Source organism: Coloeus monedula (assembly GCF_965178545.1).
Source record: "Coloeus monedula genome assembly, chromosome: 38".
Taxonomy (NCBI): Eukaryota; Metazoa; Chordata; class Aves; order Passeriformes; family Corvidae; genus Coloeus; species Coloeus monedula.
In genome coordinates, this window is record NC_138818.1 from 845822 (window position 1) to 862896 (window position 17075).

Consider the following 17075-nt stretch of genomic DNA (forward strand, 5'->3'; position numbering starts at 1 on the left):
AATGATGCAGAATATGGAAGTGTGGATGGATGGCTTTGTTGGTAGGTGGTGGATAGATGCTTGGATGGACAGACCCATCACCATCCTCTCTCTATCGCAGCTGCAGAAGAGCCAGAGGAGGTGCCCCTGCCCTCAGAGGAACCGCAGCATGAGAAACCCCAAACTGAGGCCCCTGCAACTGAGGCCACTCCAGCACGGGCAGTGCTGGAGGAGCTGAGGGTCTCCACCATCACCCCCAGCTCCGTGGGGCTGCAGTGGACTGTCCCCAAGGGCTCCTTTGACTCCTTCATGCTGCAATATCAGGATGCCCAAGGCCAGCCCCAGGCCCTGCCCATCGATGGCGGGTCTCGCTCGGTGGCAGTGCCGGGGCTGTCCCCATCCCATCGGTACCGCTTCCATCTCTATGGGCTGCGGGGCAGTAAAAGGATTGACCGTGTCTCCACTGATGTCATCACAGGTAAGGCAGAAGGTGGAAGGGAGAGAGAGATCAAGAAATGGAGGCATCAGCAGGTCCCGTGCTCATCCCATATGCACCCACCAATGAGCAGCCATTGACTTGGCACCATCTGATGAACCATCAGCCCTTCCACGGACTTATTGACTAACACCTTCCATCATCCATCATCCACCTTCATCAGCAGCAACCATCAATTATCCATCGTCATCCATTGTCTTCATCTACCATGTATCACCATCATCATCATCATCATCATCCATCAATCTTCATGCATCCATCTGTCCTTCCATGCTTCCCTCATCCTCTATCCATCAAGGATGGATTAATTGATGGATGAATGGAAGATTTTCCATGGGAAATGGGGGTGGGAAGGATAAGGCCTGAAGGGATGTTTAAGAGAGAGCCAGCGAGATGGATGTGGAATTGCCTAGGGGGTTGTTTTGGATGTTGGGTGTGTGATGGGAAGAATGGATGGATGGATGGATGGATGGATGGATGGATGGATGGAGACATGGATGGATGGATGGATGGATAGATTGGTTGGTGGGTGGTAGGATGGACATTTGGAGGGACAGTTAGAAGCCCACGGCCATCACCATTCCCCCTCCAATGCAGCCAGCAAAGAACCCTTGCCCTCAGAAGATCCCCAAAAGGAGAGTCTGGTAACTGAGTTCCCAGCATCTGAGGCACTCCCAGCACGAGTGGTGCTGGGAGAACTGAGGGTCTCCAGTGTCACACCCAACTCTGTGCAGCTGCAGTGGAGTGTCCCTGAGGGCTCCTTTGAGTCCTTCATGCTGCAGTACCGGGATGCCCGGGGCCAGCCCCAGGCCCTGCCCATCGATGGTGGGTCCCACTCAGTGACGGTGCCGGGGCTGTCCCCGTCTCGCCGGTACCGCTTCCACCTCTATGGGTTGCGGGGCAGGAAAAAGATTGACCACGTCTCCACTGAGGTCCTGACAGGTAAGGGGGAAGGTCAGGGGGAGGAAGGGTGGGTGGATGTCTGGATAAAGAATGATGGATATATGGAGAGGTGGAGGCATGAAGGGATGGAGGAATGGGGGACTGGAGGAAGGGATGGAGTGGAGGAGGAATGGAGGAATGGATGGATGGATGAATGCATGGATGGATGACTTGAACTATAAATGAATGGATGAATGGATGGGTGGGTAGAAAATGGGTGCAAAAATGAATTGTCTAGGAGATGAAAGGATGGATGGATGGATGGATGGATGGATGGATGGATGGATGGATGGAGTTGGTGGTGGGTTGGATGTTTGGATGGACACAGGCATTCCCATGCCCATCACCATCCCCTCTCTATCGCAGCTGCAGAAGAGCCAGAGGAGGTGCCCCTGCCCTCAGAGGAACCGCAGCATGAGAAACCCCAAACTGAGGCCCCTGCAACTGAGGCCACTCCAGCACGGGCAGTGCTGGAGGAGCTGAGGGTCTCCACCATCACCCCCAGCTCCGTGGGGCTGCAGTGGACTGTCCCCAAGGGCTCCTTTGACTCCTTTATGCTGCAATATCGGGATGCCCAAGGCCAGCCCCAGGCCCTGCCCATCGATGGCGGGTCTCGCTCGGTGACGGTGCCAGGGCTGTCCCCATCCCATCGGTACCGCTTCCACCTCTATGGGCTGCGGGGCAGTAAAAGGATTGACCGTGTCTCCACCGACGTCATCACAGGTAAGGCAGAAGGTGGAAGGGAGAGAGAGATCAAGAAATGGAGGCATCAGCAGGTTCCATGCTCATCCCATATGCACCCACCAATGAGCAGCCATTGACTTGGCACCATCTGATGAACCATCAGCCCTTCCACGGACCTATTGACTGACACCTTCCATCATCCATCATCCACCTTCATCAGCAGCAACCATCAATTATCCATCGTCATCCATTGTCTTCATCTACCGTGTATCACCATCATCGTCATCATCATCCATCAATCTTCATGCATCCATCTATCCTTCCATGCTTCCCTCATCCTCTATCCATCAAGGATGGATTAAGTGATGGATGAATGGAAGATTTTCCATGGGAAATGGGGGTGGGAAGGATAAGGCCTGAAGGGATGTTTAAGAGAGAGCCAGCGAGATGGATGTGGGATTGCCTAGGGGGTTGTTTTGGATTTTGGGTGTGTGATGGATGGATGGATGGATGGATGGATGGATGGATTGGTTGGTGGGTGGTAGGATGGACATTTGAAATGAGAGTTGGATGCTCATGGCCATCACCATTCCCCCTCCAATGCAGCCAGCAAAGAACCCTTACCCACTGAGGAGCCCCAACAGGAGAATCTGGTAACTGAGTTCCCAGCATCTGAGGCACTCCCAGCACGAGCGGTGCTGGGAGAACTGAGGGTCTCCAGTGTCACACCCAACTCTGTGCAGCTGCAGTGGAGTGTCCCTGAGGGCTCCTTTGAGTCCTTCATGCTGCAGTACCGGGATGCCCGGGGCCAGCCCCAGGCCCTGCCCATCGATGGCGGGTCCCACTCGGTGACGGTGCCGGGGCTGTCCCCGTCTCGCCGGTACCGCTTCCACCTCTATGGGTTGCGGGGCAGGAAGAAGATTGACCACGTCTCCACTGAGGTCCTGACAGGTAAGGGGGAAGGTCAGGGGGAGGAAGGGTGGGTGGATGTTTGGATAAAAAATGATGGATCTATGGAGAAATAGGGGGATCAAGGGATGGAGTGATGGAGGAATGGATGAATGCATGGATAGATGAATGCATGGATGGATGGATGATGGTTGCCAGAATGAATGATGCAGAATATGGAAGTGTGGATGGATGGCTTTGTTGGTAGGTGGTGGATGGATGCTTGGATGGACGGACCCATCACCATCCTCTCTCCATTGCAGCTGCAGAAGAGCCAGAGGAGGTGCCCCTGCCCTCAGAGGAACCGCAGCATGAGAAACCCCAAACTGAGGCCCCTGCAACTGAGGCCACTCCAGCACGGGCAGTGCTGGAGGAGCTGAGGGTCTCCACCATCACCCCCAGCTCCGTGGGGCTGCAGTGGACTGTCCCCAAGGGCTCCTTTGACTCCTTTATGCTGCAATATCGGGATGCCCAAGGCCAGCCCCAGGCCCTGCCCATCGATGGCGGGTCTCGCTCGGTGGCAGTGCCGGGGCTGTCCCCATCCCATCGGTACCGCTTCCACCTCTATGGGCTGCGGGGCAGTAAAAGGATTGACCGTGTCTCCACCGATGTCGTCACAGGTAAGGCAGAAGGTGGAAGGGATGGAAAGATCAAGAATTGGAAGCATCAGCAGGTTCCATGCCCATCCCATATGCACCCACCAATGAGCAGCCATTGACTTGGCACCATCTGATGAACCATCAGCCCTTCCACAGACCTATTGACTAACACCTTCCATCATCCATCATCTACCATCAGCAGCAGCAACCATCAGTTATCCATCGTCATCCATTGTCTTCATCTACCGTATATCACCATCATCATCATCCATCAATCTTCATGCATCCATCTATCCTTCCATGCTTCCCTCATCCTCTATCCATCAAGGATGGATTAAGTGATGGATGAGTGCAAGATTTTCCATGGGAAATGGGGGTGGGAAGGTTAAGGCCTGAAGGGATGTTTAAGAGAGAGCCAGTGAGATGGATGTGGAATTGCCTAGGGGGTTGTGTTGGATGTTGGGCTTGTGATGGGAAGAATGGATGGATGGATGGATGGATGGATGGATGGATGGATGGATGGATGGATGGATGGATTGGTTGCTGGGTGGTGGGATGGATATTTGGAGTGAGAGTTGGATGCTCATGGCCATCACCATTTTCCCCCTCCAATGCAGCCAGCAAAGAACCCTTGCCCTCAGAAGAGCCCCAACAGGAGAAGCTGGTAACTGAGTTCCCAACATCTGAGGCACTCCCAGCACGAGCAGTGCTGGGAGAACTGAGGGTCTCCAGTGTCACACCCAACTCTGTGCAGCTGCAGTGGAGTGTCCCTGAGGGCTCCTTTGAGTCCTTCATGCTGCAGTACCGGGATGCCCAGGGCCAGCCCCAGGCCCTGCCCATCGATGGCGGGTCCCACTCGGTGACGGTGCCGGGGCTGTCCCCGTCTCGCCAGTACCGCTTCCACCTCTATGGGTTGCGGGGCAGGAAAAAGATTGACCACATCTCCACCGAGGTCCTGACAGGTAAGGGGGAAAGGTCAGGGGGAGGAAGGTTGGGTGGATGTCTGGATAAAGAATGATGGATATATGGAGAGGTGGAGGCATCAAGGGATGGAGGAAATGGGGACTGGAGGAAGGGATGGAGGAAATGGAGAGTGGAGGAAGGGATGGAGTGGAGGAGGAATGGATGAATGGATGGATGGATGGATGAATGGATGGATGGATGACTTGAACTATAAATGAATGGATGAATGGATGGGTGGGTAGAAAATGGGTGCAAAAATGAATTGTCTAGGAGATGAAAGGACGGATGGATGGATGGATGGGTGCAGTTGGTGGTGGGTTGGATGTTTGGATGGACACAGGCATTCCCATGCCCATCACCATCCCCTCTCCATTGCAGCTGCAGAAGAGCCAGAGGAGGTGCCCCTGCCCTCAGAGGAACCGCAGCATGAGAAACCCCAAACTGAGGCCCCTGCAACTGAGGCCACTCCAGCACGGGCAGTGCTGGAGGAGCTGAGGGTCTCCACCATCACCCCCAGCTCCGTGGGGCTGCAGTGGACTGTCCCCAAGGGCTCCTTTGACTCCTTTATGCTGCAATATCGGGATGCCCAAGGCCAGCCCCAGGCCCTGCCCATCGATGGCGGGTCTCGCTCGGTGACAGTGCCGGGGCTGTCCCCATCCCATCGGTACCGCTTCCACCTCTATGGGCTGCGGGGCAGTAAAAGGATTGACCGTGTCTCCACCGACGTCATCACAGGTAAGGAGAAATCTTAGAGGGGAGAAGGGTTGAAGACATGGTTGTAGAAGGGGAGAGATTGACATGGGGCTGGATGGAGAGATGGATGATGGATGCATTCACGTAGGGTTTTGTGGCGTCATGGGTAGAAGGACCAACAAATCAACATGAAGATTATTGGAAGCCTGGAGAACTGGATCATGGTGTGATGAATGGAGGGTTGGGTGCATGGCTGGCTGGCTGGCTGGCTGGCAACTGAACAAACACACTGATGAATGGGTGGGTGGTTGAAGAAATCTGGATGGATGGACTGTGAGATTTCACTATGAACACTGGGTTTGAGAGAGATGGATGCATGGATGGATACATGGCTGATGGGGGTTGTTGGTCAATAGGCAGGCAGGAAGTATCAATCATTGAGCAGATGTTTTCTGGGATTTGTGACTGCTCACAATGGTGGATGGTGATGTGAAGGGGAAGGAGAGATGGGTGGAATTGGGCAGGGAAACTGGAGACAGCTTGGAGGTGGAAACATGGCTGGGACCATGAGAGGGTAGAGGGATGGATGGATGGATGGATGGATGGATGGATGGATGGATGGAGGGTTCCTGCTGTCCAGATGCCTGTCTTAATAGACAGAAGATTGTCCATGGGAAATGGGGGCTGGGAGGTGTGGAGGTAATGGGGGAATGTGGAGGGAAAGAGACAGATGAATATGGTGTTGGGTGGAGGGTTGGGTTGGTTGTTGGGTGGGTGGTGGGATGGATGGGTGATGGATGGATGGCAGTGATGGACAGTGGGTAGGGGGATGGTTGGGTAGGTGATGGATGGGTGTATGGATGAACACATGGACAGCCACACGCATTACTGTCCCCTGTGCATTGCAGCCACAGACAAGCCAGAGGAGCCACCCTTGCCCTCAGAGGATCCCAAAACTGAAACCCTGCCAACTGAGGACAATCAACCTGAGCACCCCCATTCTGAGGTCCCCCCAGCACGGGCAGTGCTGGGAGAGCTGAGGGTCTCCAGTGTCACACCCAACTCTGTGCAGCTACAGTGGAGTGTCCCTGAGAGCCCCTTTGAGTCCTTCATGCTGCAGTACTGGGATGCCCAAGGCCAGCCCCAGGCCCTGCCCATCGATGGCAGGTCCCGCTCAGTGACAGTGCTGGGGCTGTCCCCATCCCATCGGTATCGCTTCCACCTCTACGGGTTGCAGGGTGGAAAAAGGATTGACCACATGTCCACCGATGTTGCCACAGGTGAAGGGGGGCTCAGACCCCATCCGCACCTGTGGTGCTTCCGAGCCCTTAGATGGCCCTTCAAGCTTGGGGAGTCTGGGAAGTGTTTACGGGGCTTGAGATGGGGGTGGGACTGTGGAGGCCAGAGGGATGGAGAGTAGAGGGATGTGTGGACCCATGGATGGATGATGGTTGATGATGGATGATAGATGATGGTGCGTTCTTGGTGGATAGGTTGGTGGAAGGATCAATGGCTGAACAGATGCTCCATCCATCCATCCATCCATCCATCCATCCATCCATCCATCCATCCATTTATTTTTTCTCTCAGACATTCCTCTGTCCATCCATTCATCACCCTTTCAAGTGTTCAACCATCACCCAAAGCAACCATCTCCTTCCGGTCCCTATTTGGACATCCCTCCCTCCCTTTCCCTCCCTTTCCCTCCCTTTCCCTCCCTTTCCCTCCCTTTCCCTCCCTTTCCCTCCCTTTCCCTCCCTTTCCCTCCCTTTCCCTCCCTTTCCCTCCCTTTCCCTCCCTTTCCCTCCCTTTCCCTCCCTTTCCCTCCCTTTCCCTCCCTTTCCCTCCCTTTCCCTCCCTTCCTCCCTCCCTTCCTTCCTCCCTTCCTCCCTTCCCCCATCCCTGTCCTTCTCATTCCCTGCATCCACACACCCTATCTACATCCCACCTTTGGTCCTCCCTCCATCTCAGCTCCATCCATACATCCCCACATTTCCCTGCATGATTGCACCAATTGCTCCTTCCCACCATCCCATTCCAACCTGCTATTGAGTAAACACTGACACTGGCATCATCAAATCAACCACTGACCTTTGTAATGACATAGTGACTCTGTCATCCTCCATCATCATCATCATCCATCATGGCTCCGCCATCCATCTGACATCCATCATCCATCTGACATCCATCATCCATCTCTCCTCCCTCCCACACTCCCACCCATCCTCCACCCCAGAGGTGGGGAATTGGAAGCAGCTCAGGGTTGGAGTGATGGAAATGGGTGATGGATGATGAGGATGGAGGGGTGATGGATCAGTGGATGGGAGCTCCTGGGTGGCTTGGATGGATTGATGATGAATGCACAGGTGGCCAGATGGACACATGTGTGGTTAAGCCTGTGGCTGGTTTGTGCCCTGGGTAAGGGTGGGGGGGTTGGGGTGGGGGTTGGGAGGTAAGGGCAGTTAAGGGGGATGGAGGAACATATTTAAGGACTGACTGAAGGAAAAAGGATGGGTGAAGGATGGAAGAATAATGGATGGAGGATGGGTGGATGAGATTATGATGATGACAGGTGTTGGGGCAGGTGGTTTGACAGATCCAATCAATGGTCTGATTACTGAATGATGCAATGGAGGGAGAAGCTAAAGAATCAGTTGTGGGAAAAGCCACATTGAAAGCCATGTGGTTGGACTGGATGGGTGGATGATGGATGCTGGAATGAATGGTCCAGGAGATGAAAGTGTGGATGGATGGAGTGATGGATGGATGGTGTGATGGATGGTGTGATGGATGGTTCAATGGACACGTGGATTCTCACACCCATCATCATCCCCTCTCCATCACAGATGCAGCAGTGCCAGAGGAGCTGCCCTTACCGTCAGAGGAGCCCCAACCTGAAGACCACAAACCTGAGCAGCCGCAAACTGAGCATCCCCAAACCGGGGCTGACCTGGAACAGGTGGCGCTGGGGGAGCTGAGAATCTCCAGTGTTACACCCAACTCTGTGCAGCTGCAGTGGAGTGTCCCTAAGGGCTCCTTCGACTCCTTCACGCTGCAGTACCGGGATGCCCAAGGCCAGCCCCAGGCCCTGGCTGTTGATGGTGGGTCTCGCTCAGTGACGGTGCCAGGGCTGGCCCCATCACACCGGTACCGCTTCCACCTCTATGGGCTGCAGGACAGGAAGAGGACTGATCGCGTCTCCATCGATGTTGTCACAGGTGAGGAGGAAGTTCAGTGGGTGTAAGGGTTGGGGAGATGGAAGTAGGGATAGAGAGACTGATGGAAAGATGGAGTAAAAGGTGGATTATGTATGGATGCCTGGAGGGTTGGATGGACTCACGAGCAGAAGGATGGATATGAACATCCTTGGATGCCTGAAGAAATGGATAGTGAAAGGATGGACGGAGGGCTGGGTACATGGGTGATAAATGATGGGGGTTATTTGTCAATAGGCAGGCAGGAAGTATCAATCATTGGATGTTTTCTGGGATTTGTGACTGCTCAATGGTGGATGGTGATGTGGAGGGGAAGGAGAGATGGGTGGAATTGGGCAGGGAAACTGGAGACAGCTTGGAGGTGGAGACATGGCTGGGACCATGGGAGGGTAGAGTGATGAAGGGATGGATGGATGGATGGATGGATGGATGGATGGATGGATGGATGGATGATGGTAGATATTGGATAAATCAAGATGATGGATAACGTTGATTGTGACGATGATGAAGATGGTGGATGATGGCAGATGCTGGTCAGTAAGTCCATGGAAGAGTCACTGGTTGATTGGATGGGGCTGGGGTCAATGGGTGCTCAGTGACAGGTGAGGAGGGAATAGTGAGAAGGGACTGGGAGGAAATGATGCATGATGGATAATGGATAGTTGGGTGGATGATGGATGGACATATGGATGGACAAACCGATGCCCATACCCGTCATTGTCCCTTCTCTGTCGTTGCTGCAGCTGACCCAGAGGATCTGCCCTCACCCTCAGTGGACTCCACAACTGAGGCCTCCACAACTGAGGATCACCAAATTGCACATCCCCAAGCCAAGGGCCCCCCATCTGAGGCCCCGTCAGCACAGGCAGTGCTGGGAGAGCTGAAGGTCTCCAGTGTCACACCCAACTCTGTGCAGCTGCAGTGGAGTGTCCCTGAGGGCCGCTTTGAGTCCTTCATGCTGCAGTACCGGGATGCCCGGGGCCAGCCCCAGGCCCTGCCCATCGATGGAGAGTCCCACTCAGTGATGGTGCCGGGGCTGTCCCCGTCTCGCCGGTACCGCTTCCACCTCTATGGGTTGCGGGGCAGGAAGAAGATCGACCGTGTCTCCACTGACATTGTCACAGCTGACAGGGAAGGTCAGAGGGTTGAGGGTGGATGGATGGATGGATGGGTAGATGAAAATGGATGGATGGATGGGTGGATGGATGGATGGATGTTTGGATGCCCATGCCCATCACCATCTGCTCTCCACTGCAGCTGCAGCAGTGCCAGAGGAGCTGCCTCTGCCATCAGAGGAACCCCAAGATGAGGAACACCAAACTGAGGCCCCCCCATCTGCAACCCCCCCGGCGTGGGCAGTGCTGGAGGAGCTGAGAGTCTCCAGCATCACCCCTGACTCTGTGGGACTGCAGTGGAGCGTCCCTGAGGGCCCTTTTGACTCCTTCATGCTGCAGTACTGGGATGCCCAGGGCCAGCCCCAGGCCCTGCCCATTGATGGTGGGTCCCGCTCAGTGACAGTGCCAGGGCTGTCCCCATCTCACCAGTACCGCTTCCACCTCTATGGGCTGCGGGGCAGGAAGAAGGTCTACCATACCTCCACTGAAGCTGTTACAGGTGAGGGGGATGGTCAGAGGAACAGATGAACATTCATGGTATGAATAGATTGAGGGATCATGACCATCTCATCTCTACCTGCCATCGATTACCCACAGATCCCAGTACCATCCAATCAATCATCAATGCTTCTACCAACCTATTGACCAGCACCTGCCATCCTCCACTATCATTGTCATCATCCTCTTTATCTGTCATCCATCATCATCACCATCATTATTATCATCTTCCATCATGAAGAACTGAATGGTTGAATGGATTCTGGATTGCACTGTGAGTGGATTTCTTCCCAGGTTGATGGAAGAAGGTGGAGAGGTGAATGAGTGGTTGGATGGAATTTGGGGAAATAGAAATGGATGGTGCATTCCTTGTAGCAGGTTGGATGTCCTGAAGGATGGAATATTGTCCATGGAAAATGGGGGGTGGGAGAGGTGAAGGCTTAAGTGGATGTAGAGAGAAAGAGTCGGAGAGATGACTGTGGGATTGGTTGGGGCATTGGGTTGCATGTTGGGTGGGTGGTGAGATGGATGGAGACATAGATAGATGAGTGGATGGATGGATGGATGGATGGATGGATGGATGGAAGGATGGATGATGAATGATTGCTCATTTTGTGGATGATGAATGCACATTTGGATGGACATGTGGATGCCCATCACTCTTCATTGCAGCTGCAGCCAACTTGGATGAGCCAGCCATACCTTCAGAGGAGCTCCAACCTGAGGACCCCCAACCTAAAGATCCCCCAGTTGAGTCCCCCTCAACTGACACTCCCTTGGCACGGGCAGTGTTGCGGGAGCTGAGAATCTCCAGTGTCACGCCCAGCTCTGTGGGGCTGCAGTGGACTGTCCCCAAGGGCTCCTTCGACTCCTTTATGCTGCAATATCGGGATGCCCAGGGCCAGCCCCAGGCCCTGCCCATCGATGGTGGGTCCCGCTCAGTGACGGTGCCGGGGCTGTCCCCATCCCATCGGTACCGCTTCCACCTCTATGGGCTGCGTGGAGGCAAAAGGATTGACCACGTCTCCACTGACACCATCACAGGTGTGGGGGAAGGTCAGAGGGGTGAGGGTAGGTGAATGAAGGGATGAAGGATGATGGATGGAGGGATCAAGTGGTGGAGGAACATGTGGGTGAAGGAAGGTATAGAGAGGTACAGGAGTGAGTGGATGGAGGATGGATCAATTGACGAATGGATGATGCATGGAGGGCTCCTGAACTGTTTGGTTGGTTGGTCAGTGGATGGTGGAGGGCTAGATGGATGGATGGATGGATGGAGGCTCTGGAGTGGTAGGGAGGGAGGGATGATGCATGGATGGTGACGTATGATGGATTGATGGATAAGGAGCTCCTGGGTGGGATGGAAGGATGGATGATGGATGGACATGTGGCTGGACAGGTACATGTGTGGCTGAGCCCATGGCTGGTTTGTTCCTTGGGTGAGGGAGGAGATGAGTGTAGGGATGTGGGAGTGAGGGGGTAGATGGAGGTTTGGTTTCAAGGACTTTAGTGAAAGGAAGAAGGATGGATGAATGGATGGATGGTGAATGGATGACGGATAATGAGTAGATGATGAATGGATGAAGATGGATGATGGATGAATAATGGATGGATGAAGATGGATGATGCAAGATGTGTGTTGGGGCAGTTGGTGGTTTGGTGGATCAGGTTAGTGGTTGGGTGGTTGGATGATCCAATGGAGGGAGAGTTTAAAGAACCCATTGAAGGAAAAGTTGCATGGGAGAAATGTGATTGGATGGATGGATGGATGGACATTTGGATAGACACATGGATTCTCACACCTGTCATCATTCCCTCTCCATTGCAGCCACAGCCAAGCCAGAGGAGCTGCCCCTGCCCTCAGAGGAGCCCCAACCTGACGACCCCAAAGCAAAAGACCCCCAAACTGAGGTCCCCGCATCTGAGGCACGGGCGGTGCTGGGAGAGCTGAGGGTCTCCAGTGTCACACCCAACTCTGTGCAGCTGCAGTGGAGTGTCCCTGAGGGCTCCTTTGAGTCCTTCATGCTGCAGTACCGGGATGCCCGGGGCCAGCCCCAGGCCCTGCCCATCGATGGCGGGTCCCACTCGGTGATGGTGCCGGGGCTGTCCCCATCCCATCGGTACCGCTTCCACCTCTACGGGCTGCAGAGTGGGAAGAGGATTGACCGTGTCTCCACTGAAGCCATCACTGGTGAGGGGCTGCAGGGATTCCCCCAGGACCACTCAGGGAACAGAGCTGGAGTGGGGACAGGGCTGGGAGTGGGGCCCAGGGGGAGCTAGGAAGAACTGGGGAACTGGGCTGTACTGGGGGAGCCAGAGAAATGGGGGGGAACTAGGAAGCTCAGGGGGCCGGGGGCACTGAAGACTGGGGAATTCAGGGGAAAGTGGGAGCTGGAGGCAACCATGGATTGGAGGGGACTGGAGATTAGGAAGAGTGCAACACCTGGAGTGACTGATCAGCTGAGGACTGGGAGGAACTGGGAACAAGTAGGGGGACTGGCTAGAACTGGGGTAATGGGGGTCTGGGGTAATCTGGGGCCTGGGTGAAACAGGGCAGAACTGGGGAATGGGGGGAACTGGGGCGAACTGCGGCTGGGGTGGAGCTGAGGACTGGCAAAGACTCGGGGAAACTGGGCACTGGAGAGAATTTGAGGGGTACTCGGGATAGCTGTGGGGATCTGTGAACTGGGAAGGACTGGGGACTTGGGGGAACTGGAGGAACATGGGGATTAGTGATTGGGATGACTGGGGGCAGTTTGGGAGCTGGGGGGATTGGGACAGCTCAGTGGGGACTAGGGAGAACAGTGGGGACCTGGGACTAGAGGGGGAGTGGGAGCAACTGGGGGCTGAGGGTAATGGGGAGAAATGGGGGAAACTGGGAGCTGGGGGTAGCCAGAGGACTGCGGAACTGGAGATAAGGGGCAATGTAGCACTGAGAGCAACTGTCAGGAGAACTGGGGACTCAGGGAACTGGTGGAACTGGGGACAACTTGGGACAACTAAGGGGTGTGGGGAACTGGGGGAAACAGAAGACTGGGGTGAACTGAGGGCAACTGGGGACTCAGAGGCCTGGGGGGCAACTGGGAGGGGACTGTGAGGCACTGGGGGAACTGGGTCTGGGAGGAGCTGAAGGGACAGGGGGAAACAGATCTGGGGGAGATTGAGAACTGGGAATGGGGGTGATGGGGGGAAATTGGAGAATGGAGGGAAACTGGGTCCGGGGGGTGGGATTGGGGACTAGGGTGGAGCTAGGGACTGGCGAGAACTGGGGGAAACTGGGGGGATCTGGGGATTGGGAGGGACTGGAGGAAGCAGGTCTGGCAGGCATTGGGGGAAACGGGGAACTGAAGGGGACTGGGGGGACAGAGTCTTAGGAATCTGGGGAAAACGGGGGGGAGCTGGGACATCTCCATTGGGCACAATGTGTGGGCGGGGCCGAGGGGCCCGCGGGAGGGTTTGGGGTGGCAGTGGGCAGGGGGTTGGGGTGGCAGCAGTGGCTTTTGGGGTATCAGTGGGGGATTTTGGGGTGTCAGCTGGGCCGCTTGGGGTGTCAGCAGTGTGTCCTTTCCCAGGCGCCCCAGGGACCCTCTGGGTGGGCTCTGTGTGGCCCCGCAGTGCCTGGCTGCACTGGGACCCCCCACACGCCCCCCCTGATGGCTATGAGCTGGAGTACGGTCCGCCCGGGGGGCCCCAGCAGGTAACAGCCTCCCAAAGGAGCCTAAAAACCCGGGGAACACTCGGGGTGTCCCCCCAGTATCTCCTTGGGGGATCCCAGTACCTCCCTGGGAACCCCAATACTCCCTCAGGTATCCCAGTAACACCCCTGGGGACCCCAATAACACCTCAGGGTATCCCATTACCCTCCTTTGGGCACCCCAATACACTTCCGGGGGACCCCAGTAATGCTTTTGGGCACATCAATGCCTCCCCGGGGACTCCACTATCCCTCTGGGGTACCCCAATATCCCTCGTGTCCCCAGACCCTGTGGCTGCCTCCCGAGGCTACGTCACAGCAGCTGTGGGGGCTAGAGCCAGCGGGACGCTATGGGGTGCGCCTGTGGGGCCGAGGGGGAGACCCCCAAACCGCCCCCCTCGAGGCCACGTTCGACACTCGTGAGTGGGGGGAGCTGGGGGGGCTGGGGAGGGATCATTGGGGGGGTGCACCTGGAACCCCGGGTCCTTGTGTGGGGGGTGGGGTTATTGGCAGGGGAAGGTGAGTCCCTTGGAGGGAGGCCTGGAGCTTTGAGGGACACCTGGACCCCCGGGTGCTTTTGGGGGGAACGGGTGGTTCCGTGGGAGGGGCACACCCGGGGGCAGGGTTGGGTTATGTGGGAGGGGCACCCAAGCGCCTGAGTCCTTTTGGAGGAGGGGGGGTTATTTGGGGGGGTACACAACCGGACACTTTTTGGATATTGGTGTCCTGGAGTGAGGGGGCACCTGGATATCTGGGTCCTTTGAGGGGGTTACCTGGGGGGGGGCCCGGGTCCTTTGGGTGGGGGGTTGGGTTGATGGGCAGGGGTGGGTCCTTGAGAGAGGCACGCGGTTACCTGAGTCCGTTTGCGGGGGCTGGGTCCTTGGGGAAGGGGATGTCATTTGGGGGGGGGGGCTGGGACACGGACATCTGGGTCACTGAGGAGGGGGAAACTCATTGTGGGGACTCAGGGGCTCACCTGTACTCCTGGGTTCTCTTTTGGGGGGAACTGTGTCCTTTGGGGGGACAGCTGGACCCCTGGATCATCTGGGGGCAACTGAGATCCTGGGGGGTGGCACCAAGACACCTGAGTTTCGAAGGGAGGCATTGGAGGGTGCCTGTGTCCTTTTGTGAGGGTTGGGTCCTTTGTGGGGGGTGAACACTGGGGATGCGGGCTGGGTCCTGGCGGGGCGGTTACTGGGTGGGGAACACCCGACCCCTGGGTGCTTTTGCGGGGGGGCTGAGTCTTTGGGTGGGGCACCCGGCCCCCTGGGTCCCTGGATAGGGGTGGGGCTGTTACTGAGTCGGGGGTTCTGGGTCCTTTCGGGGAGGGGGCACCGGCACCCCTGAATCCCCAGAAGCCTCTGCAGTGTCTGAGGGGTCCCCCCGTGCCCCCCCAGCCCCCCTCCCGCACCCGCACCCCCGGGACTGCACCGAGGAGCAGCTGAACGGGCCGGGCCCCTCGCGGGAGACCCTCATCTTCCTCCGCGGGGACCCGGCCCGGCCCCTCAGGGTCTTCTGTGACATGGAGACGGACGGCGGCGGCTGGCTGGTGGGACTGGGAGCACCGGGGGCTCTAGGGGGAGGAGCTTCTACAGGGAGTTATAGGAGGCTATAGGGAGTTCTGGGGGGGAAATGAGGGGCTTTGGGGGCAATAGGGGGTCCTGCAGGAGAACCGGGGGTGTTGGGGGGCATTGGGAAGGTTGAGGGGTGATGGGGAGGTACTGGGAGGGGCTGGGGGCCTTCTGTAGGGTTTATGGGAGGGAAATGGGGGTATGGGGGCGTCAGGGGCGTTTTGGGGTGCCCCTGACTTCCCCTCAGGTGTTCCAGCGCCGCCAGGACGGAGGAACCGACTTTTGGCGGGGGTGGGAGTCGTATGCCCGCGGCTTCGGCAACGTCAGCGGCGAGTTCTGGCTCGGTGAGGGAGGGCCTGGGGAACCCTGGGTGGTTGGGGGGACACTGGGGCTCAAGGGACATCCATAAAAATTCGAGGGGACGTGGGGCCAGCGGAGGCACTCCGAGGGTTTTGGGGGGTGGAGAGAACTTTGAGAAGAGCCAGCTCCTGGGGGGAGCACTAGGGGGACTCGGTGGGTCCCCAGAACATGGGGGCTCCCCAGGAATCCGAGGGGGGGACTCGTAGGACCCCGGGGAGGTCCAGGCAGTTGGGAAGCAGGTTTTGGAGTGCAGGGAACGAGGCACTGACTCAGGAATCCGGGGGGGGTTCGCCCAGGGGTCTGGAAAGACTCGGGGGGAGGTCATTCAGGGGGGTCCCAGGAGGTTCTGGGGCCCAAAAGGTCCTGGAAGGACTTGGAGAGTCTCCAGGAGTTTCGGGAGGGAAGGGGCGTCCAGGAGCTCCGGGGGGGGGGGGGCTCGAGGGGTCCGGGGGGCGCTTGAGGGGTCCCCAAGTGTTCTGGGGGTGCCGGACGATTTTGGGGCGCAGGGAACGAGGCGCTGCATGAGCTGACGGCCGCGGGCCCCACGGAGCTGCGCGTTGACCTGCGCACCGCCCGCGACTCCGCCTTCGCGCTCTATCGCGACTTCGCTGTCGGCGGCGCCGAGGAGCGATATCGGCTCAGAGTGGGGGCGTTCAGCGGCACCGCCGGTGCGCGGGGCGGGGCTCGGGGGTCCCTGGGACGTTGGGGGGGGTCTGTGGGTCCTGGTGGGATTTTGGATCCCTGGGGGTTTTGGGGCCCACTGGCTGGCAGGGGTCTGTGGAGTCCCTGGCGGATCTGGGGGTCCCTGGTGGGGGTCTCTGGGGTGTTTTGGAGTCCCTGGGGGTCTCGGGGCTTCTGGTGGGTTTTGGTGGTTCCTGGTGGGTTTGGGGGTCCCTGAGGGCGCTGACAGCGTCCCCCGCAGGGGACGCCCTCTCCTACCACTCGGGCAGCCCCTTCTCGACAAGGGACCGGGACTCTCGGGACCCTCGGGACCGCCGCGACCCCTTGGGGCGCCCCCGGCCACCCCCCTGCGCCGTGGCCTACGGGGGCGCCTGGTGGTACCGCAACTGCCACTACGCCAACCTGAACGGGCGCTACGGGACCCCCCGAGACCACCAGGTACCGGGGGAGGGGGTGCCATGGAGTAGGGGATTGGGGGTATGGAGGGTCTGGGGGGCCTTTGCAAGGTGCTATTGGGCGTTTTTAGGGGGCTGTAGGAGTCTTGGGGGGCTATGGGAGTGGATAGGGAGGTCTAGGGGGCCTTTGGGGGGGCAGGGGATATATGAGGGCACCTGTGGGGGTTCTATGGAGGTCTCTA

The 17075-nt window shown here is 57.4% G+C and overlaps 1 protein-coding gene across 1 annotated transcript in view; it reads left to right on the top strand.

The window, feature by feature from the left end:
• Nucleotides 1-17075, top strand: part of LOC309584247 (tenascin-X-like) — a gene marked incomplete at its 5' end in the record, with an annotated part of 34442 nt that overhangs the window by 16981 nt on the left and 386 nt on the right. Inside the window, 19 exons of the mRNA XM_082300206.1 lie at nucleotides 101-457; nucleotides 1073-1417; nucleotides 1784-2140; nucleotides 2708-3052; nucleotides 3313-3669; nucleotides 4266-4610; nucleotides 4990-5346; nucleotides 6213-6584; nucleotides 8151-8522; nucleotides 9263-9655; nucleotides 9777-10133; nucleotides 10805-11176; nucleotides 11961-12323; nucleotides 13705-13829; nucleotides 14113-14245; nucleotides 15224-15375; nucleotides 15645-15741; nucleotides 16264-16425; nucleotides 16680-16876. Of these exons, the coding sequence (XP_082156332.1) occupies nucleotides 101-457; nucleotides 1073-1417; nucleotides 1784-2140; nucleotides 2708-3052; nucleotides 3313-3669; nucleotides 4266-4610; nucleotides 4990-5346; nucleotides 6213-6584; nucleotides 8151-8522; nucleotides 9263-9655; nucleotides 9777-10133; nucleotides 10805-11176; nucleotides 11961-12323; nucleotides 13705-13829; nucleotides 14113-14245; nucleotides 15224-15375; nucleotides 15645-15741; nucleotides 16264-16425; nucleotides 16680-16876 (5558 nt within the window). The remainder of the gene's footprint in view (nucleotides 1-100; nucleotides 458-1072; nucleotides 1418-1783; nucleotides 2141-2707; nucleotides 3053-3312; nucleotides 3670-4265; nucleotides 4611-4989; nucleotides 5347-6212; nucleotides 6585-8150; nucleotides 8523-9262; nucleotides 9656-9776; nucleotides 10134-10804; nucleotides 11177-11960; nucleotides 12324-13704; nucleotides 13830-14112; nucleotides 14246-15223; nucleotides 15376-15644; nucleotides 15742-16263; nucleotides 16426-16679; nucleotides 16877-17075) is intronic.